The sequence below is a fragment of the Medicago sativa genome, chromosome 5, assembly GCF_051527215.1.
Source record: "Medicago sativa cultivar Bolivia chromosome 5, Bolivia_mono, whole genome shotgun sequence".
In the NCBI taxonomy this organism is placed as follows: Eukaryota; Viridiplantae; Streptophyta; class Magnoliopsida; order Fabales; family Fabaceae; genus Medicago; species Medicago sativa.
In genome coordinates, this window is record NC_140753.1 from 45254699 (window position 1) to 45279171 (window position 24473).

The following is a 24473-nucleotide window of genomic DNA, read 5'->3' on the forward strand; positions in this document are numbered from 1 at the left end:
ATATTATCCATTGTATATGTATATATCGTGAATCATGGCAACAGATCTCCAAGTTGATCTCAGACTGGATCCGTTAACATGGCATTCATGCATATATAACACACCAAAGCTTCCAGCTATGAGCCCTTCGAAGACATACGCGGCACAGGCTTTTATGAAATCGTTTTTTTGAAGGAGGCTTTTATGAAATCGTTGTTGGTCTATCGTAAACAAGGGAGGTTGCAACTTGCAAGAGTAGTCTCATTGTGCTTAAGATGGATTTAAAATGATGACATCTTAGAAGGGTGCCAATCTTCAAAATGATTTTGAACAAATGTTTACCTACTAGATATCCACATTTTCTTTATGGACAAAGGTTCTTCTGGACCTATAAGCTTAATTCCAAAGGAATCATTTTAATGTTCATGTCCCCTTCTCCATCAAGATGCTTAGAAGGATCACATGTAGCCTCTTCTTGTTTGCATACTTGTCCACTATAATTCATTTAAAAAACATATCTTTAAATTAAAAAATAGAGTAATGCAGCATAACATAAAAAAAAAAAAAGTGGAGAAGATCGAAATTATTATTTATTGAAGTGACACTTATGGTACATCTCATTTACAGTTGCATCATAAATTTAAATAAAGAAAAAAATACAAATGATTTTCCTTTTGTCTTACAATCAACATCCCTCTAACTCTCTCATTCCAACTATTGTTATTTCACTAAATTACAACGACATTGCCAACTTCGTGTCATTGTCAAAAATACGATTTAGAGTTGCAGCCAATCGAATTCCTGCTTGAGCTAATCGCAAATTAACGATAGGAAAACGTGACAGGAAGTAATCATCTGCAAAACATAGTTTCATGGTAGAAAATGAGAAAAAGAGTAGAAGGAACTAGTCTCAACTATCATAGTTATGAACTTCTTAGAGCTTTACCTTTGAGTGTTGAGCCTTCAGATGCATCTTTATATGCCCATTTACACGCGTCTACGCTACTTTCCGAAGCATATCTGAAAAATTAGACCAAAGTCAAGCTTGTGTATTCCAAATACCACATATAAATTAATGAATCCTGACTATGGTACAGAGAGAAGGATTAAACTTGAATGAAAATTTTCTAAGGACTAAATTGATAGTAGAGTATTATTTTTACAAGAACTAAAAACATATTTAACACTTCTAAGTTAAAACTTGTCTAAAATGGAAGCTGCTGACATCTAACAAAGAGGGTTTTACTTACATATTTTTTTTCTATTTGGAATTATGCATTATCAATGTTATTAAGAAATTTTTATAAAACTAAAAATCAAAAGAATCCATATTAAATTATCGTACTAATAGCTGAGAATGGAACATACATTGATGGGCATGCGATGTTATTCGAACTGCAGTTCTCCCATTCTTCGACTTCTTTAGCCCATACTTTCTGTTTGCAGGAGAAAATATGGAAGAAAAATATGAAACTTTGAAAGTACAATTTCTTGTAATAGTGATAACCTATGATGAATATTGTGATGCATAGTAATGGCATACCGTAATATTTTCTTGAATTGCATCGATGAAATCGCCTAGCTCTAAGTCATAGAATCTTTCAACTTCTGTCTCAATTATGCTCACATCCCAAACCTTCATCGCGTAAACAATTAGATAGTGAAAAGTGTAATAGAAAATAATTTTGATATACTGTATAAATGATTACACCGTCTTTCAACAAATCACAATTATGAATTAAATCTTCATATGTTAGTTTTAGAACTAGCTATGAATAATGTCAAACTTTTTTAATGTAGTAACAATTATGATTGATTGACAAAGCACACATTTTTTATACTGAAAGTGTATATGTATTAAATCCTATATAATATATATGTTTTATATACTATTTTTTATTTACTTGATGAAGCAATGACTTTGACATACATGGTGAAGATTTTGCTTTCTTGTGTACCAATGAACAGTTATTTCATTGCCTCCTTTGTCTGAGACAAAGCCACAATGCAGAGGCTGCAGATATGATAATTAACAACATTAATTCCGAAGTTAGGTGGAAATATATTATATGTGATTTGGTGTTTCTAGAGATGCAAACCTGATGAATGTCTCCCATAAAATGTGAAAGGAAATAAAGGGCTTGTGTAAGGTTATCTGATATAGTGATGTTACAGTAATATCCATGCCAGATTTTGTTAGTCATAAAGAAGAAAAATATATAAAAATAATAACAATAGGTAACAACTTAGTTTATTAATTTGGAAAGGAGCGTTTACATTTAGGTTTTATGGCACTGCCATAATCGAGGAGCTGGTTGGTGTAATTTCTAATCGCTCCCACAACACATCGCCCCTTAATTCCAGTTTTCTGATCTTTACAATCCCCTGAAAGTGTAATCGACAATAAGTTTAATCTTTCAAAGCTTATTATTAAGGAGGAGATCTAAACTAGTGACATCATCGACTCATGGCTCGATTAGTTCAATGAATTTAACTATACAGATAAATTAGATGATAAATAAATAGAAAAAGAAATAAAACATCGAAAAGGAAAAAATATAAATAAAAAAATTAAAATCTGTTGAATAACTATGGTTAAACCTGTTAAACCTTGATTTAATCTAGTTAAGATCGTTGGAAGTGGGGGAAGTCGTGTTATTCTGTTAAGGAAGTGTATCTAGTGTTGAGCGAAGTGGAGTTAGATGTTGTGGAGTCAGGTAAGAATGTTTGGAATCCATTGATCCCTCATAAGGTATCGGTGTTAATTGGGAGGCTTTTGCAAAATAGGCTCCCCACTAAGGAAAATATTTGTTTGAGAAGGGTAAGAGTTAATGTCTCTACTTCTTGTGTTCGTGGTTGCGCTAGTCCTGAAAAAATTAATCATCTCTTCTTTAGCTGTGGTATGGAACAAGACTTTGAAATGGCGTGGGATCCAAACTGCCTTTTTTATGGAGGTTTTAATAACCATAAACAGTTCAAAGTGCTGGTGTTAAGTAATAAGAAGGTGAAGGATATATTAGGCTTATTTCGGTGCGCAAATATATCTACGATTTGGAAGGCTAGGAATGCCATTATTTTCAATCAAGATGGGTTTAATTGGGAAAAAGTAGTGGAGGAAGCAAAAATCTTATCATCGAGTTATCCGATCAAGGTGTAAAGGTTTTATTTTCTCTTTAAATTAGTGCTTGTCGCATCCGGTGGAGTGTATAGGAGTGGAGGCGGAACTGAGTGGCGATTTGGGATCATTATCTATTGTTTGTTGCTTCTTTTGTGTTATGCTTTCTGTACAAGCTTTAGGAGTTTTTCTGTATCTGTTTTCTCTCTGCTGCTATACCGCTGTGATGTGGATCAACTTTCGGTGTTAGCCTTAGCCTGCGTGAATAAGCAGTTCATGTTTTGTTGTGGCCAGTCTTCTGCATTCAGCAGGTGGTTTCGAGCTAGGCTGTGTGTTTAGACTGTGGCGGTGTTTTGGAGCATGTTTGGGCCTTTGATGTCTTAGGTTTTTTTGTCTGAGATGTTAGTGTGGGTGAAGCCTTAGCTTCTGTTTTGCCACATTGCTTTGTTTCTACCTATCTGATGTTGTTCTTTAGCTGTATTTCTTTTTTTTGGTAGATAGACGAAATGGCAAAGCCATTATAAACTCATAAACAAGTGGAGGTACCGGGGTTCGAACCCCGGTCATGGCATCCGGCCTAACAATTTCGGCATTTTGCCGCCTGAGCTAGGACTTGTGGATTCTTTAGCTGTATTTCTGTTAATGGCTTTTGGGTGGCTTGTGTTTTAGGCTGTATCTCTTTCTCTGTTGTGTGTGGGTTGTTTGTTTAGATCCTGACTTTGTATCTTTGATTGGTTTAGCACATCTTGTGCTTAATCTTTAGTTTAACAATTAGGCCGTTTAAAAAAAAACACAGTTTAACAGACCACCTTATAATTGAGATCAATCAACTACAAAACTAGTTTGTTCACCCTTCAAGCGGTTAAATCACTGGTTCAATCCGATTTTTAAAACACTAACCACCACATTATTCGATAAATTAAATTCCAAAGATTTTTTTAGTAATAAATTCATAAACCGATAATTATATGATATTATATGATAAAATTTGTCGTGCAACTCAAGAATTAATTGTGTAAAAATATCTAGAAGCCTTTATAGGAAGTCAAAAATCTTTTTGTTTTTTTAAGAAAGGAAGTCAAAAATCTTAATTACAAGGATTTGCAAACATAAATTGTTGTTGAAGTTTTGATTATCATAAAAAAGGTAATTTAAAACAATTTAATTTTAGGGAGTATCATAAATTTAATTAAAATCTACTTTTTTTTAGCAAAAAATAAATAAATAATAATGTAAATATGCAACTCTTAAAAAAATACTGCTAAAAAAATAATGTAAATATGTCTTAATTGGATGTCCACGTGTAGGTTAATCAAGTAGGCTTCACATGGCTGAAGTTATGGTGCATAAGTGATTTCCTTATGCACCATGCATAAGGACACCACAACCGTCGATTTGTTTAACGTTCCAGTATCTGGACCCCATTAAGCATGCACGTGAAGGGAGGAGGTCATAACATCTCATTCTTCTCTCTCTAACAAACATGTTACCCTCTCCTTTCTCTCAAACTTCATCTTTCTCAATTTTTTCCGTAAAACCGGTTAATAAACATGAAGATTCCGCGACGGTTGAGTTTCGGTGACGGAACCGTTGGAACAAAATGTGTTTAACAATGAACCTTAAAGAGTTTTGATGATAACAAGGTATTAAAAATTGTAAATTGGACTAGCTAATATTTGTTCAAGTGTACAGGACCACGCTTAAAAAGTTACATCATTGGTTGGTTACGAATGAGCAAATAAAGAGCAAAAGGAAATGAAGCTTAGATGATTCCGAAGGCAAAGCGCTCCCGAAGTCAAGCTGCTCCCGAAGAAATACCGCTCCCGAAGTAAAGCCGCTCCGAAGAATAGTGCTTCGAAGACAAGAGGTCCGTAAGCCACATCATCGTAAGCCGAAGAAGCCGCACCATCGTAAGCCGCAAGCCGCTTCATCGAAGCCGCATCATCGAAGCCGCCTCATCGAAGTCATTTCACCGTAAGCCGAAGATCAACCGGATTTGCAAAACATTCAAAGATTGAAGGATCTACATTGCAAAAGCCGTCTATTGGTCTCGAAAACACAAGCAGAAAATCGTTGGAACATTGCAACGGCCATTTCAAAGGTGTTTGAAGGCATGTGCTTGCAATTTGGACGAAAGCGTTGACATTGTACTATTGTACGAATTGTACAGCCACGTTCTCCACTACTCGTTTTGTGTCCACGCTTCAAGACAAGAAAACAGCTCCAGAATACGGTCTCGCCCGCATATATGTTCCTTTGGATAAGGAATGGATTTCAAATTGGTTCTTCATAGGACAACAACCAAATCGTGCAAAAGATCATTGGTGAAAGATCAAGCTTCAACAACGACTCTTTGGTGTGCCGGCAATTTCACAACGTCTCTTTCACACCTCTATATAAAGGAGTGAAGACCTAAAGATTTGGTAATGCAAGAACGCTAAACGAAAGACTCATAACATTTTTACAAGTGCCAAATCTCGCCGAAATTGTTCTGCATTCACTTAGAATTTCGTGTCTAAAAGTCATATCTTAGAAATTCTTAAGTCCATTGAGTCCGTATCTGATTTGTATTGAGAGCACCTCTGATTGTATATCAAGTGTTCAACCTTAAACAATTTTCTCGTGTAATTTTGTTTAGTTAGGAAGTCTCTTGCGGTTGTGCTTGAGCAGAAGTCTCTTGATTGTGTTCTCGAGCAAAGGAAGTCTCTAGCTTGTGTGCTTCGAGCAAAGGAAGTCTCTTGCTTGTGTGCTTCGAGCATTTGTAATCGATATTACTCATAGTGAAATATCCTTGGAAGTGCAAGGGGACCGGACTACTTCCGGATTGTGGAAGGAACCAAGATAATTGCTTTGTGTCGTTCTTCTTCTCTCTCTGTTTTATTCCGCCGCATTTAGATTCTCGATTGTCACTCGTAAGCCGTCTCACTTAGCTTCGATCGGTGTGTTCAGCTTTTAGGAGAAACGAAGAATTTTTCAAAACACAATTCAACCCCCCTTCTTGTGTTTTTCTCACCTTCAATTGGTATCGAGCCTTGGTCCGTTGTGTAACACTTAACCGTGCAACAGCCAAAGATCCGAGAAAAACATGTCTACTCCTCCTCCTATCGGTCCCGGTGATACTAGCTATAAAAATGTCTCACATGATTATAGTGATAGTAAGAAAACCAAAGGTTGGAAAAGTTCCAAAGTTCAATGGAGATGTCGAAGAGTTCTCTTAGTGGAAGACCAATTTTTACAGCTTACATCATGAGCCTAGATGAAGAATTATGGGATATTCTGGAAGATGGTGTTGGTGATTTAGTCCTTGATGAAGAAGGAGCTGCCGTGGATAGAAAGAAACATACTCCGTAACCGAGGAAACTCTACAAGAAGCATCATATTATCGAGGAGCTCTTGTCACCGCCATACCCAAAGCGAGTATATGAAGATGAGTGACAAATCCACTCGCTAAAGCTATGTTTGCTTCTCTCTGTTCAAATTATGAAGGGAGCAAGAAGGTCAAAGAAGCAAAGGCTCTCCCGCTCGTACATCGCATGAGTTATTCAAGATGAAGGATGATGAAACTATCGAGGAGATGTACTCAAGGTTTCAAACCTTAGTTTCGGGCTGCTGATTCTAAAGAAGAGCTATGTTGCTTCGATCATGTAAGCAAGATACTCGAAGCTTACCCGCCAGATGGAGACCAAAAGTGACCGCCATCGAGGAAGCTAAAGATTTAAACACTTTAAGTTGTCGAAGATCTTGTTAGTTCTCTCAAAGTTCATGAGTTAAGTCTTAATGAACATGAGTCTACTAAGAAGAGTAAATCAATAGCTCTTCCATCCAAAGGCAAGTCATCAAAAGCTCTCAAAGTGGTTGAATGCGAAGAGGAAGAACTGCTCAAGTTCATCTCGAACCGTATGCCGCCGAAATGGCCATGCTCTCAAACAGACTTCAATATCCGGCCAAGAAGAACAAAAGTTTCTCTCCCGTAAGAGGTAACTCCGTAAGCTCAAAGAAAGAAGATCGAAGGGATGCTTCAACCGTAAGAAGCCTAGACACTTCATTGCCGAATGCCCTCGATCTTCAAAGAGAAAAGTCAAAGGACAAGTCAAAGAGGTCTACATTCAAACCAAGCAAATTCAAGAAGCAGATTAAGCAGAGTTTAATGGCAACCCGGGATGATTTGGGTAGTGAATCCGGATCCGATAAAGAGGAAGCCGATGAAGATGCAAAGGTAGCCGTTGGGTTGGTAGCAACAAGAACTTCGAAGTTGGATCGCATTCGGACTCGAAGATGAAAACGAGGTATATTCCAAAATTCCCGAGAGATGAACTTGTTGAGTCACTTAAAGAACTTCTTACACATTTTGAAGTAAGAACCAATGAGTTGAAGGATTTAAAAGAAAAATATGCCGATTTGGTACAACAAAGAAAATCAACTCTATTGGATCCGAAAGCTTCGAACAAGGACTTAGTGGGCTTTGACTTCATGTGTAAAACATACGAAGATCACTCGAGTTCTTATGTCGAAGTTACAAGAAAAGTGTAATGAAAAACCTTTAAGTAACCATGAAATTGCTCTTGAAGATTTTATTATATCCGGCATTGACAAGGCAGTAGCTCTATGATTTATAGCATTTACAAGAACAATGGCAGAGGAATTGGTTTTCCGAAGTGAAACTTGAGAAAACCAATCTAAAATCTTGTTGTGAATGCATCAAGGAAGGATCGAAAACCTTCTTTGTACTAAGGGGCCGAGTTGGAAATCGTTGTTCAATCGTAACTCGAAGCTTCTAGTTCTAAGGCTAAGATTACTTCAAAGCCAAAGAACTCTAAGTCAAAGGTTATGATCAAATCGATTCCAAGACTTCAAAGGTTAGGATCCCGAAAAGATCGAACCTATTCCTCGTAGTCCGGTAAAACCAAAATCCGGGCTCAAGTCTAAGTTTCGAAGAAGATAGCATCGCTTCGAAATACCAAAACCTAAGGTGATGGTTAATCGAAGCAACCCAACTCACAAAAGACAAGGTACAAGAAGTGAAGAGTAAAGCCTTAAGTACTAACCTTCCAGACCCATAGAACAATGGGTACCTAAATCAAAAAATGTCAATGATGCAGGTATGTCTAAGAGCAAAGGCCAAAGCAAAGATCATGGTACCTAGACAAGCGGTTGCTCAAGACACATGACAGAGACAAGTCCATGTTCCTCACTTAACAATGAAAGAGGGAGGAAATGTGAAATTTGGAGGCAACCAAATAAAGCAAGATCATAGGTACAGAACTATTGGTAATTCCTCTACCTCAATTAATAATGTATGGTTGGTAGATGGTCTCAACATAACCTTTTGAGCATTAGTCAATTTTGTGATAATGGTTATGATGTGCTTTTTGAAAAACCCAACTCGTACAAGAATCAACAAGGAAGACAAATCCATTGTGTTCAAGGGAAAGAGAGTTGACAATGTCTATAAAATCAATTTTTCCGAACCGGCCGATCGAAGGTGATGTGCCTACTATCGCTGAATGATAAGAAATGGATGTGGCACGAAGGTTGGGACATGCTAACCGGAGGTTAATCTCTAAGCTTAGTAAGTTACAACTCGTGAAAGGGCTACCGTACATCGACTATCATTCGATGCACTCGTGGTGCATGTCGAGAGGGAAAATTGTGAAATCATCTTTTAAAACCAAAGACATTGTTTCAACCTCAAGACCTTTAGAATTACTCCATATTGATTTATTTGGACCAAAGTGAGTACCGCATCCTTATATGGAAGTAAATATGGATTAGTCATTGTTGATGATTACAAAACAGATGGACTTGGGTGAAATTCATAAAGAGTAAAGATGTTGCGTGTGATGTATTCAAGTATTTCGCACTCAAATTCAATCCGAAAAAGAATCAAAAATTTTGAAAGTCGAAGTGATCATGGTGGAGAATTTGAAAATGAGCCATTTGAAGCTTTTTGTGAAAAACATGGAATTTTCCATGAATTCTCTTCTCCTAGAACACCACAACAAAATGGGGTTGTAGAGAGAAAGAATAGAACTTTACAAGAAATGGCCAGAACCATGATTCATGAAAACAATTTACCAAAACATTTTTGGGCGAAGGTGAATACAAAGATGCTATGTTCAAAACAGGATCTATATCGACCTATTTTGGAGAAAACAAGATATGAACTCTTTAAAGGAAGAAAACCCAATATCTCTTACTTTCATCAATTTGGATGTACATGTTACATTCTGAACAACAAGCTCTACCTAAAGAAATTTGATGCCAAGGCCCAAAGAGGAATCTTTTTAGGTTACTCGAAAGGTCAAAGGCATACAGAGTGTATAATTCGAAACACTCGTGTTGAAGAATCTATGCACGTTAAATTTGATGACAAGGAGCTTGAAGATAAAACTTCAAAGCAAGGTGAAAGTTTTGCAGAGATACAGTTCCCCGAAGCTACTCCAACCCGATCGATAGCCGAGTCCGAAGATAGTCCGTAAGCCGAACCCACATCGAAGCACAAGATGAAGCCGCTTCGATGAAGCACAAGATGGCTCACATCAAGCGCATCCTCCCGTAAACACATTCAAACACAAGTCTTCACATCCCGAGGAGCTAATCATTGGAAACAAAGATAGTCCAAGAAGAACAAGATCACATTTCGTACAATTGGAGTCAATGATTGGACTAATCTCAATGATTGAACCTACAACAATGATGAAGCACTTTCGTATGATGGATGGATCCTAGCTATGCAAGAAAAGTTGAATCAATTTCAAAGAAATGATGTGTGGGATCCGGTACCCAAACCTCAAGACAAGAACATTATTGGAACAAAATGGGTATTCGTAAACAAGCCGAATGAGCAAGGTGAAGTAACAAGAAATAAAGCCAAGCTTGTTGCACAAGGGTATAGTCAACAAGAAGGCATTGATTACACCGAAACGTTTGCTCCAGGTTGCAAGATTGGAAGCAATCGAGTTACTTCTTTCCTATGCAGTTAATCATGGCATAATATTATATCAAATGGATGTCAAGAGTGCATTTCTAAATGGTGTCATAGAAGAAGAAGTGTATGTCAAGCAACCTCCTGGATTTGAGGATATTAAATATCCCGACCATGTTTTTAAACCGAAGAAATCACTATATGGCTTGAAACAAGCTCCCAGAGCTTGGTATGATAGACTTAGTAATTTCTTAATCAAGAATGATTTTAAAAGAGGACAAAGTTGATACTACACTCTTCGAAGGACCCTTGGGAAAGATATTCTTGTTGTGCAAATATATGTTGATGATATAATATTTGGTTCTACTAATGCATCTCTTTGCAAGGAATTTTCGAGTTAATGCAGGATGAATTTGAAATGAGCATGATGGGAGAGTCAAGTTCTTCCTTGGCATTCAAATCAATCAATGCAAAGATGGAGTCTATGTTCATCAATCAAAGTACACAAAGGCGCTTCGAAGAAGTTCAAACTTGAAGATTGTAAAGTGATGAACACTCCAATGCACCCTACGTGCACCTTAAGCAAAGAAGATGAAGGAGCTAAAGTAGATCGAAGTCGTATAGAGGTATGATTGGTTCTTTGTTATACCTCACCGCATCTAGGCCGTATATTTTATTCGTTGTATGCTTGTGTGCAAGATTCCAATCGTATCCTAGAGAATCTCATATGACTCGTCAAGAGAATCTTCTGTGTATTTGAAAGGAACAACTAATCTTGGACTCCTTTATAGGAAATCCTTAGATTATAAGCTAATTGGATTCGTGATGCCGATTATGCCGGTGATAGGATTGAAAGAAAGTCAACCAAAGGGCAATTGTCAATTTCGGGTGATAATCTTATATCCTCGGGCTAGCAAAAGACAAACAACTATTGCTATGTCTACGAAGCGGAATACATTTCACTCGCAAGTTGTTGTACACAACTACTTTGGATGAAACATCGCTTGGAAGATTATCGTATAATCGCTAACAAGATTCCCATTTATTGTGATAATACCGTCCGCTATTTGTTTGTCTAAAAATCCAATTTTGCATTCAAGAGCTAAGCACATTGAAATCAAACACCATTTTATCGTAGATTATGTTCAAAAAGGAATTTTAGATATACAATTCATTGATACCGAAAATCAATGGGCCGATATATTTACTAAGCCTTTAACTCGTTGAAAGATTTGATTTTATAAAGAAAAATTTGAACATGCATTACGTGTCCGATTAGATGTTTGCTTGCTCCCGAATAGGATTTTAGGTTCTCGAAGTTAGTTCGTGGCGTAGTTCATCGAAGCTCTTTATCGAGGTTCGAGGAAAACTCGCTTCGATGACGTCAAGCATCCGAAGTCCGGAAAATTTGGGATTTATTGCTTCGAATAGTTGAATTAGTGGAAACGTTGGGAGTTACTTTTTAAAAGTAACTTCCGGCCCACTAACTTGGTAGTTACTGTGAACTTCTTACGTGGCTCGTATGTGTTGGTGTATAACTAAAAAGGGCAATGATGATTTTAGCTTTGAAAGTACTTTTCACGCGCCCCCAATTTTGTCATTAATGTTATGTTTGTTTGTCTCTTTTGAATTGCAATCGTTTTACTTTTAACACTTTGTCAATTCACACACTACTCACTCACAACAAACACATTTGCTCTCAAACTTCTTGCGAAGTAAGCGCATTCTCTCAACCTTAGAACCCTAAAATCTTCATCTTCTTCAAATCTTCGTCAATCATCAAAATGGCATCATCAAGTTCGCAACGAGAAGATTCAAGATCTACTTCACGAATGATCCCCGAATATGACTACAGAGGAAGAAGCATGAAATTGGAAGAATGGGATTTACAAGTCCGTAGAGAATCCAAAGTGGATTTTGATTCTCCGGGTTTTCATAAGTGTTGGATCGAAGCTACTTTGAAGAGCAAGGACTCATGCAAAGCGTACCAGATCCGGGTCCGTCTACAAAGAGAAGACTATGGATATTCCATGGGAATCCTTAATAGTTCAAGTAGAGTCACCGGTGGACTTTGCTTCACTCAAGAAGTACGAAGTGGAAATGGAAGGATTGATAGAAACTCGAAGCCGTCCGAGTATTTCAAGATGCTAAATGGGCCAACGTATGTGAACTTGGTCAAGGACTTTTGGTTAAGAGCTGAAGTGTACAATGAAAAGCCTCGCAAAAGTCGTAAGCAAACAAGCCGGGTCAAAGAAAGGGAAAATGACCATGGATATGAATCCTACATCATTTGATAGCTTAGAAATAAGGTCGAAGTGATGGGCATTCCTATAACCATCACCGAGGACGTTATAGCTAAAGCTTGTAGAATGAAAGCAGAGGGTAGGTTCCAAGAAATAGTCAAGAAGGATGATGTTCTCGCTACAAGGTTACTACAACACTCTTCCGGGTGGGAAGAAAGATGCCAAGCCTTCGAAATGGAGATTCACAACAAAAGGATGTTGGTGAAATTCGCAACGATCGCTTCTTTCAAAGAGCAGGAGGGTCTCGATCAACCTAACAACCAACGTAAGCTAGCAATTTACTTCATGGCTATTCCGGAAAAGATAAACTTCCCAAGATATGTAATGGATCATCTCTCGGGCAATAAATGAAAGCACTGTCAGAGGAAGGAAACAAGTTCCTTATGGAAGATTATTGTCCGAGATCTTTCATCAAGGAAGAGTGCCGGATTTCTTGAGAAATACAAGGAGTGCTTCGATAATTGCTTCGAAGTATCTACCGCAGAGAAGACTATCGCAGCAAGACATTGCATTCTATGAACATATTCAAGACAGCCCCTAAAGATGAGAAGTGGTTAGAGATGACAACCGCTCGAAACCGAGATAATCGTGGACTTTCCTCCCATCTTTAAGGAAAGTGACTCGATTTCCTAGTTCAATCCGCTGCTAAGTATGTCCCGGAAGAAGATGCAAGCACTCAGAGGAAGTCGTTCCTCGCTATAGTGAAGAAGGTAAAGAGTGCCACCGCATCGAAGCAACTACCGATAAGGGCAAGCAAAAGAAGGATGTTAAAAGAAAGAGGGGAAAGCCGAAACAGCTTATCACAAGGAAAAACTGGATGAAGCTTTGGATGAACTAGAAAAAGAGGAAGCCGAGCCCAAGCCGAAGAAGAAAAAGGCACTGTTGATATAAAAAGCTCTATGGTCGAGCCGACTCCCGCCAAGGCCGAATGGCTAAAGAATTTGCCGCTTTTAAGTTAGCAGATTTACAGAGAAGAAGAGAATTAGGGCTGCTTCTATTCCCGAGAAAAGAAGTAAGGACAAATCAAAGTCCATCATCACAGAAGAGCATCCGAACAAAGCTCTTGATGGGGTAAAGAGAAATGAGCATAAGGAGAAGGCATCCGAACTAACCTTCACTCCAATGGGTGTAGTGACTTCGATATGGAGAAAGAAGCCGATGAGCAAGTCGTTCGCATGCTAGCCGAGATAAAAAGGAAAGAAGCTCAAAGACAATCCGGAAAGGGATCAAAGGCTCAAGGCTTCAGGATCGGAGAATTGTGATGAATTCTTCAAGAAGAAGTCCGAAGAAGTCAAGGAAGTGGTCGTTAAAGCTTCGAAGCGGTTACGAAAGCACCTAGTGCTACCACTTCGTAGCCGGCTCTTCGCTCAAGGTATGTCGATTCCGCCACCTCTACCCCCATTTCACCCCTTTCACCACAAGCAACCGAGCAAGAAGAAGACACTTCGTCTTAGACAAGCCTTGCTCTCCACTACTCGTGTGAGTTACCTATAGACAAATCTACCTCGTAAAAAGCCTTCGAAACAACCTGCATAAATGCTTCGAAAATGTTGTTTCGTAAATCCCCCATCAACAAACACCGAACCACATAAACTCACAACACCCCCACAATCACCAACAACCTACCATTGACCCCCAACTCAACACTCAAACATCAACTTCACCACAACAACCACCAACCGAAATTGAACACTCCCTTAACCAACTCCCATGGATGTTGACAACTCTCAAGTCAATGTTCAAGCCTCAACCTCTACCGCACACATTGCTTCCGACCAGCCCTCATCTTCAAACACACAAACACACTTTACCATTCCAGCTTCCTAACCCCGGTCAAGACCCGGAAATCGGATTCGGTCTTGAAACCCTTGAACAACCACCCACAAACATCCCGGAATCCGGATATATTAATGCCGAGCTTCTCACAATCCTTAGTCAAATGCATAATCCGGTGGATCAAAGGAGGACAATTGATCTCACCAACGCATATGAAGACTCCCGGGTATCACTTCGTAACCGGCCGAGCTTATTGAAAATGTAAAGGCTAAGTGCATCGAAGCAAGGAAGCTTCGTCAGGAATTTAATGGAGCATCTAAAGCGTAATCTCGCAGTAAGAAGTTCTACACTGCTTCCCGGTAAACCAGCCTTTCTTCTCGAAAAGGACTACTTGACCAGAGAAGAAAGGTTGTGTAAGCTTCCGAAGAAACAGATGGCACAAAGAAGCAAAGAAGAGGCTAGAGAAAGGGAACAGACTCTTCTCCAAAGGCAACAATTTCTTGAAGAACAAGCTTGAGAAGAAAATTGAAGAAATGGAGAAGATGAAGAAACAACAACAAACCAATCATTAGTTGCACACCTTAGTGTTATCTTTTGTTTGTTGTGTGTTTTAAATTTTTAGTCCTTGCTTCGAAAACCATCTTGTTTTATTTTTCCGAATGCTTCGAATGCTTAAATGATTCTGATCGCTTAGCCGCTTCGATATTTGGATATTCATGTTCATATACTTTGGTTCTGATTTATTTAGTTAATTTCTTAGTATACTCTCTTCATGTTTGAATTTTTTTTTCAAATCTTTTTGTCTTTTGTGCTTATTTTTTTTTAAAATCTTTTTGATAATGACAAAAGGGGGAGTATATGTGACAAGTATTTAAAGGCTCGAGCCCCATTAATGGCATTTGAAATTTTTAAAAAACTTCTATCATTTTTTTACCTTATTGGTATAAGCTATGAACGAACGAAGAAGTATCAAAATTCAAGTAAAATTAATTGAACCATTCTTCTTATCTATAAGTTAATTCTTTCAATGATTCAATTTTTTAAAGCTCGATAATTTTATTGTGCGAAAAATGAATTTCATTAACCCGGATAGAACTTAGGGGGAGCTTACAAACCTCACCTTAAAGACTATCAGACTCGGGGAGTTTGAGCTTACAAACCTCGCATTCGAGCTTACAAACCTCGTAACCCCAAAGTCAACTTGTTAATTAGATTAACAACAATTGATCAATTTTTAAATACTATTGTTTGTCATCATCAAAAAGGGGAGATTGTTGGAACAAAATGTGTTTAACAATGAACCTTAAAGAGTTTTGATGATAACAAGGTATTAAAAATTGTAAATTGGACTAGCTAATATTTGTTCAAGTGTACAGGACCACAGCTAAAAAGTTACATCATTGGTTGGTTCGAATGAGCAAATAAAGAGCAAAAGGAAATGAAGCTTAGATGATTCGAAGGCAAAGCGCTCCCGAAGTCAAGCCGCTCCCGAAGAAATACCGCTCCCGAAGTAAAGTCGCTCCGAAGAATAGTGCTTCCGAAGACAAGAGGTCCGTAAGCCACATCATCGAAGCCGAAGAAGCCGCACCATCGTAAGCCGGCAGAAGCCGCTTCATCGAAGCCGCATCATCGAAGCCGCCTCATCGAAGTCATTTCACCGTAAGCCGAAGATCAACCGGATTTGCAAAACATTCAAAGATTGAAGGATCTACATTGCAAAAGCCGTCTATTGGTCTCGAAAACACAAACAGAAAATCGGTGGAACATTGCAACGGCCATTTCAAAGGTGTTTGAAGGCATGTGCTTGCAATTTGGACGAAAGCGTTGACATTGTACTATTGTACGAATTGTACAAACCACGTTCTCCACTACTCGTTTTGTGTCCACGCTTCAAGACAAGAAAACGGTTCCGAAATACGGTCTCGCTCGCATATATGTTCCTTTGGATAAGGAATGGATTTCAAATTGGTTCTTCATAGGACAACAACCAAATCAGCAAAAGATCATTGGTGAAAGATCAAGCTTCAACAACGACTCTTTGGTGTGCCGGCAATTTCACAACGTCTCTTTCACACCTCTATATAAAGGAGTGAAGACCTAAAGATTTGGTAATGCAAGAACGCTAAACGAAAGACTCATAACATTTTTACAAGTGCCAAATCTCCGCTGAAATTGTTACTGCATTCACTTAGAATTTCGTGTCTAAAAGTCATATCTTAGAAATTCTTAAGTCCATTGAGTCCGTATCCGATTTGTATTGAGAGCACCTCGATTGTATATCAAGTGTTCAACCTTAAACAATTTTCTTCGTGTAATTTTGTTTAGTTAGGAAGTCTCTTGCGGTTATGTGCGAGCAGAAGTCTCTTGATTGTGTTCTTGAGCAAAGGAAGTCTCTAGCTTGTGTGCTTGAGCAAAGGAAGTCTCTTGCTTGTGTGCTTCGAGCATTTGTAATCGGATATTACTCATAGTGAAATCTCCTTGGAAGTGCAAGGGGACCTGACTACTTCCGGATTGTGGAAGGAACCAAGATAATTGCTTTGTGTCGTTCTTCTTCTCTCTCTCTCGTTTTATTCGGCCGCATTTAGATTCTCGATTGTCACTTCGAAGCCGTCTCACTTAGCTTCGATCGGTGTGTTCGCTTTTAGGAGAAACGAAGAATTTTTCAAAACACAATTCAACCCCCCTTCTTGTGTTTTTCTCACCTTCAATATGTCTTAATTGGATGTCCACGTGTAGGTTAATCAAGAGGCTTCACATGGCCGAAGTTATGGTGCATAAGTGATTTCCTTATGCACCATGCATAAGGACACCACAACCGTCGCATTTGTTTAACGTTCCAGACCGCCGGACCCCATTAAGCATGCACGTGAAGGGAGGAGGTCATAACATCTCATTCTTCTCTCTCCCCAACAAACATGTTACCCTCTCCTTTCTCTCAAACTTCATCTTTCTCAATTTTTTTCCGTAAAACCGGTTAATAAACAAGAAGATTCCGGCGACGGTTGAGTTTCAGTGACGGAACTACTGCGCCGAATCTTAAACTTAATCTTTTTACATCTTTAGAAACCTCTTCTCATCCCTATTTCAAATCTTTCTCTCGTTCTCTCGAAAACGGTTTGTTGTTGTTGAGATTCGAGTTTCAAATCTACGATGCTTCACGATTTGGAAGGAGATTTGAATCCGGTTTGATATCGTTTGAACGCCGATTTTTGGTTTTGGTGAGTATGTTGTTGCCGTCCGATTTTGCAAAACGTAGATTCGAAATTCGGCTTTGAATTGATGAACGATTTGAGTTTGTCTGTTTTGATTTGTGCTCTTGTGGATTGTAACGATGATTTTTGTGGTGTTATGTGAGTTTATGATTTTCTCGGAAAAATTGCTCATGAACATTGTTTGAATGTTCTTGAGAATTTTCGAATGAGTTTGATCCGTTTTTTGGTATGAGAGAGGGTTTGAATTGTGTTTCCGGAAAGAGTTTTTTAAGAAGACGAAGTTGAGAGAAGAGAGGAGACCGATCAAAGAAAACCATTAAGTACATCTAATGGTTTTGGAGTACAACTCACATAAACCATTTCCACAAAGAAATGGTTTTCGAGTCCAACTCGCAAAACCATTTCCACAGAAAATGGTTTTGGAGTCCAACTCACGTAAACCATTTCCACTCGCAAAATGGTTTTGGAGTCCAACTCAATAAAACCATTTCCACAAAGAAATGATTTTGGCATTCCTACAGTTGATGATGACGGTGATGATGATGAACGACAAGTGTTGATGATGAGATTGAAGATTCCGGAAACCATTTCCACAACAAAATGGTTTTGGAGTACAACTCGCAAAAACCATTTCCACAAAGAAAATGGTTTTGGCATTCTCGGGTACGTTGATGATGACGATGATGAGATTGAAGATTCGGCATAATTTACAATATTCAAGAGAGCAATATTTTGAGCTAAAACAAAACCAAAAGCTATGGCTAGGTGTTAATGATCATTCAGCCTTGGAAACATCGAGCCGCAATTCTTGTTATCATTATCACCATGGACTACTTCTTCATTTGTATCATATGTAATTATGATTTCCAATTTCTCGCAATCAATTATTTCCAAACTCTCCAATGTAAGTGGACAAGTTAAAAGCATAAACCAACGTTGGACATGATTTTAGCGTCACGTTCTTCGTATTGAAAAGATTTAGGCCGCTTTTGAACAACCTTTGTAAATTTTGACAACACTTGATGGTTAGCTCCTCTAAATTGTTCATAGAGTCAAATGAGATGGGACCATTACATAATTCTTTTAAATTTTCCATTCCCTCCAGATATAGTTCACTTAACTTGGAGAATACATGTACATTTGGTACTTGAGAATCAATATGTTCAATGTATATGAGGTACCGTAGTTGTAAATCATATTTCAAATGAAGCTCAGCTTAGATCATTCATACCATGATATATTCAAGAGAGCAATATTTACAATATTTCGAGCAATATTCGGGGTGTAGAAAGCAATTTTGGTGGGCTAGTTGTTAATGGGTTGGACTTATGCAGACTTATGCATGGTGCATAAGTTATGGCTTGAATCCCGCTCTTTACCCAAACAGCTTTCGCTCATTCCCAAAGTAAAAGTCGAAAATGCCCCTACGCAACTTAACTTGCGCTAGTGTGCATTTGTTACGTATGTTAAGTCACGTTACGTGACTCAACATGCGTAAGTGTTATATGAACGTGACTTAAGTCACGCCAAACTACAAGACTAGCGCAAGTTAACTTGCGGTAGTTGGCTTCCAAGTGAAGAACAAACGTTTTTCCAACTTTTGTCGGCTTTTCAACATTCAATGTACACGTTTTTTACCACTTCACACGTTTTTTTTTTGACCACATTTATGTTAGATATAACCTAGGTTCACATTTCTACCTATAAATACCCCTCCATACTTACCTAATTCCTCACACCATATCACTTTCTCCGCCTCCTCACTCTCTCCCTCTATTTCTCTTCTTTCTTTTCTTTTTTCAATATTCTCTTTTGGGGTAAAAGGTGATCAAACTTCGTCGGGGTAAAATAGTGAGTAGCCGACTTGGGAAAGTGATCGACCCTTGGGATAATTTTAAACCTCGTTTTTTTAACCGCGTAAACTTTTTACCATGGGTAAAAGAACTTCTTGTGGTAAAAAAACGATTTAAATTTAGCTCAAGAGTTGATGATGTATTTTCCCCAAGAAGGTCGCTCACTATTTTACCCCACGAAGATTGTTCACTTTTTACCCCAAAAAGGAGGAAATAAGTAGATTTAGTGAATAACTTCAACATTATTGAATGACAATTGTTGTAATGTGACAATTATTAATAAAATAAGATATTGTTATATTTACTTTTATTTATATTTAGTCCATTTACTTTTATTTATATTTAGTCCATTTGCTTTTATCAATAATTTAGAATAATGTTAACAAAATAATTTTGGAATAATGTTAATAAAATAATTTAGAATAAAGTTAAGAAAATAATTTAGAGTAATGTAAACAAAATAATTTAGAATAAAGTTAATAAATTAATTTAGATTAATGTGCACAAACTAAATTACAATAATGTTAAGAAAATATTTCAGAATAATGTTAATAAAATAATTTAGTATAAAGTTAAGAAAATAATTTAGATTAATGTAAACAAAACAATTTAGAATAATAAATTAATTTAGAATATAGGCCTTAAATGTAACAAAAAAAAACCAAGGCATAATTGAAAATTATTTAGTGCATAGGTTTTATATGCACTAAATTCACTAAAAACAAGAAAAAACGTGTAAAACACAATAAAATCATGGTTGAATAACCGACCAAAGTCCAAAAAACATGTTCTTGAGTTGTGACCACCGGCCTAACTAGCGTGAGTTAACTCACGCTAGTGTAAATCCCGGGCGTGAGTTAACTTGCGTAAGTTATAACATCCAACTTATAAAATTACGGCCAACTTATAACTAGCGTGACTTAAGTCACGTAGCGTGACTAAAGTCACGTTCATCTTATAATCGGCGTAGGTTAACTCACGCTACGTGAGTTAACATGCGTAGGGGCGTATGAACTTTTACTTTGGGAGTGAGCAAAATCATTTAGGTAAAGAGCATGATGACTCTTATGGCTTATGCATGCTAACCACACCCGCTTCACATTTCTCAATATTACTATTGACCATGCCCACGTGGCAAAAACTTTAATAACAAAGACCTACAATACAATCATATTTTATTGCAGCGTGGTACACTGGCGTCCAATCATGTCTTAGTACTAATTTACATTATTTTATATTGGCATCCAATTGTATTTGAACAACAATCTACGCATTAAACACACCCCACCCACCCACCCCCTTAAAAAACAATCTACACATTAAAATAATCGACGGTAATTGATTAATGAAATGATTGTTGTTGCTTACTGTTGTTGTAATCGCAAACATAGTCTGGAGTATCAGCAAAGTGCAAAGCAGACGACCAAGGATAGATAAACCTCACATGATCTGCCCATGAACACTTGCTAGATAAATCATTGTTTGCAGATTCTGGCAACAATTTTTTCACAGCCTTTGCAGCTGCCTCGCTAAGTCGAGCCTGCTCTCGCAAAATCAGGTATAAAAACAAAATTAGTACAAAAATTAAGATGGGACGGCCGCTTATGTTTGAGTCCGTGAATGTATGATCCCCTAACAGTGGGAAATTCAATTTCAAAATATTGAAAGATAACAAGCTAAAGGCAGATTCTGACCTGAGCAATCTTACAAACAATGACATGCCCATCTTCTCCCCATTCTTTTGTATTTTGAACCAAAAGCATAAATGAAATTATGGTCACTAGTACAATTTTGTAACAATTCATAGTACTTTCCTATATTAGTGTACAAAAAGACTTTTTACATTACTATGGTTTCAGTATTATATATAACCAAATTTATGCAATTCAAAAGAGATATGAAGAAGTAGACCTGTGGGCAATATTTTTGTGATAAAGTCAACAAGTTGTTGTCAATAGTGTGATAAATTGTTACCCGTTCCATAAACGTGGCAGATATTTTATTCGATGATGAATAACTCATAGTGTGAAGTGACAATGACATGTGAACCGGATGATTTAATCATTTAAATAAATACATGACTATATTAGTTTGACATATAATTAGTATTGTTGCTGAAAAACAATTTTTTCTTCTCATGTGTTGGAAATCATAAGTGGCATCTCAGAAAGATGGGATCTCAATAACAAAGTAGGACTAAGTGCCTGTTTGGAAACCCGGCAAGTTAATATTTCTCGCGTTACGAGGCAAGTTTACCGTGAAAATTGCGAAGCTACAAATAGTAGCATCGGTGTAAACGTGGTTTTTTCATGTCCTCACCGCTTCAACAAACACATTATAAGAAGCCCCCGTAAACGTGGAAATACGAGTTACCAAAACTTATGTGATTGGTAGTAATGAAAAATTGAAAGACAAGTTACTCGAGGAAACTTATTAAATACTCCCTCCGTCCTAAATAATTGGGGGACAGTTTGGTTTCATTTTGGGTTGAATTCTCATATTTTTATGATAAAGCCCAAATTGATACTCACATATTCAAAAAATGTTCAACCCAAACGCTACAAATGGATTCGGATTGTGGTTTGGTTAAGTTTTTCCGAAAAGTACCAAACACGCCATCAATCATGGATCATTATGGAAAGTACTTGCATACCATAGTAGTTAGGTACCATTGTACCATTGGCCAATAAAATTTTCACAAATGTCAAAAACCTTTAAAACCGGTTCTTACAAAAACCGACTTAGAAAACTTAGAATATATAAAGTAAATCCAAAGGGAAAAATGATTCTGTTACCATTTATTTTGAATCCAAATTATCGGGATATTACACTCGGTAAAAACACAAATTAAATGGTGCGAAGAAACAGCTCGGTGCTACCTAAGAGAAGATTTTGATTATTTTTTCTTTAAGGAAAATATAGAATTAGCCGATTCGTTAAGAAAAAACTTAAAAAAATTAGCTAAATAAAATATGGATGGTCTTATAAATCCATTTGGAAAAATAATACCTCAACCATTCATATTAGAACCTAATTATAATAATATAATTAGAATGAGAAACCAAATTAATTGGTTAAGAGAAACAAGATATTGGTTTCTAATAATTGAAAATGATTATTCTACATACCGGGAGTATGAAAACCTTGCAAATCTTTTAAGCCTTAGGATACAAAAGTTTATACATGACTAGTGAAGGTGTAGGTGAAAATATACAAGATATTTTTGAAAATCTAACAAAGATTTCGAAACAGTTAGATAAAATAGTAGAAGTTCTACTAGAAAAAGAGTTTGAAGAAAAACTCAATGAAAAATTATCTAATCTAGAAGAGAACCAAAGATTACTAGATGAAAAACTTTGTATAAAAATAGACGACTTAATTGATCTATTAAAACTCTTACCTATAAGAGATAAATGTCTAACCCTAGAACAATTACAAACTTTTGTCAAAAAAGAAGGGGGAGACATGATAGAGATTTCAGAAAAAAATTGAAAAATCGAAAAAGAAAAAGAAATTAACTTTTTCGCGCCTTTACCCTAATATGGACGAAACGAAGAAGAAATAGCAAACCAGCTAAATGAATTACAAACATTAATGGCTTCTCTAGACATTAATAGAAAAATCAAATAACCAAAGAATCTGATGACGAAAACAAATTTGTCTACGACTTGGGATCGAAAGTTCTTTCAAACATGGAAGAAGAACCACAAGTAGGACTTGTGAAAACCGATGAACAACCGTAATCATCGAACAAGGTCGTAAAAGAGGACGTCAAGAGGGTAGAGAAGAATTTATCGATCAACAAATCATTCAAGACAAAATGAATGATAGAAAATTTAAACAAATACCATCTAAATATATACCTACAATAAATCGCCACAAAGAAGATAATGTTTTAAACATTGATCGTAGCGAGGATACTAAAAAGGAGCTAAGGAGTTGGTATCATGATCACATGGTAACAATCCAATTAGACCCTACACTAGGGAAACTAAGTCCAAAAAGTATTTTTAACTATTTAAAAACAAAAACTATAGGAAATGCTTGAAGTTTCATGTCCGAAAAATCGACTCGAACTTCCATCAACAATCCGAAGAAGTAATAAATCATGTCTATTCAATTTTGAAAAAGAATTTGTAGGTTTTGATGCGCCGGAAGCGAGAGATCGGACCTAGAAAACACAAACATTCATAGAATCCTTAATCTAAGAATCTCGTGATATGTGTTATGTTGAACCATTTATATGTGAGTTTAGCAAATATTATTATGCAATATCTCCACAAAAGAGATGACAATATAATCTTTTAGGATTATTCTACAATAAACTTCCATCATCCGTAGGAACAATAATGGAAAAAGTAATCCAAGAACACCTAGAAGTGATCGTAGGATTAGACGATACTCTAGGAATAAGGATAACCGCATTAAGGAAATGGATATCCGAAAAATGCATGGAAAAAACTCGCTAAAAGAGAAGCAAAAATAAACGTTTGTTGTGATAAAATTCGAGACAAAGTAGGAAACTACGGTTGTAGTAAACCTAGAAGAAAGAAAAAGAAAAAAGTTTTTAGGAAAATAGATCATTCTGAATATAAAAGAAAAAAGAAATTTCCTAAGAAATTCAATAAACAAAAATATTTTAGAAGAAATAAAAAATATCCTAAAAGAATTCATGTCCTAAAGGAAAGAAAACATGCACATGTTGGTTGTGTAATGAAGAAGGACATTATGCAACCGAATGTCCTAAAAAGAAAGATTCTAAAAAAGAAACCTTGAAATTAATTTGGGAAGTAGGTTTCGAACCAATAGAATCGTATATAGATTCCGATGAAAGTAGTATTTTTGAATATACTACCGAAGAAGAAATTGAAGAATGAGTAGAAAAATTTTAAAAAATGGAAACCCTAATGCAACATTTATCCAGGTAACACTGAATAAAAAGAAAATTATGGGTTACATCGATATCGGTGCAACTTTATGTTTTGGCAGGAGATCCATAACAAAGGAAGGATGGATTAGACTACAAAAACCAAAAGAAATTATCTTTACCGATAAGAAAACACACCAAATTTGGTTTGTTCTAAAACATGTTTTTATAAAAATTGAACATAGATACTTTTATGTAAGATCAATTTATGAACATGACTCTGGAATAGATCTGATAATAGGAAATAACTTTTTAAAGTTATATAATCCTTTTATTCAAAAACTTGACACTATAACATTAAATTGGTTTGATGTCAATAACCCGTGAAGAAAGTGAATTTGTTACAACAAACATTATAACAAAAAAGGAAATTTTAAAAGCAA

At 36.7% G+C, this 24473-nt stretch overlaps 1 protein-coding gene across 1 annotated transcript; it reads right to left on the reverse strand.

Moving 5' to 3' along the window:
* Positions 1-547: 547 nt before the first annotated feature.
* On the reverse strand, positions 548-21146 carry LOC146922386 (endonuclease 2-like). Its single transcript, XM_085715356.1, has 9 exons — positions 20858-21146; positions 20532-20703; positions 2257-2364; positions 2079-2134; positions 1910-1993; positions 1523-1615; positions 1348-1415; positions 926-999; positions 548-834 (listed from the first exon to the last, which is right to left on the reverse strand). Exons 1-9 carry the CDS (start codon positions 20966-20968, stop codon positions 713-715), a joined length of 888 nt encoding a protein of 295 aa, XP_085571482.1. The 5' UTR covers positions 20969-21146; the 3' UTR covers positions 548-712.
* Positions 21147-24473: the final 3327 nt, after the last annotated feature.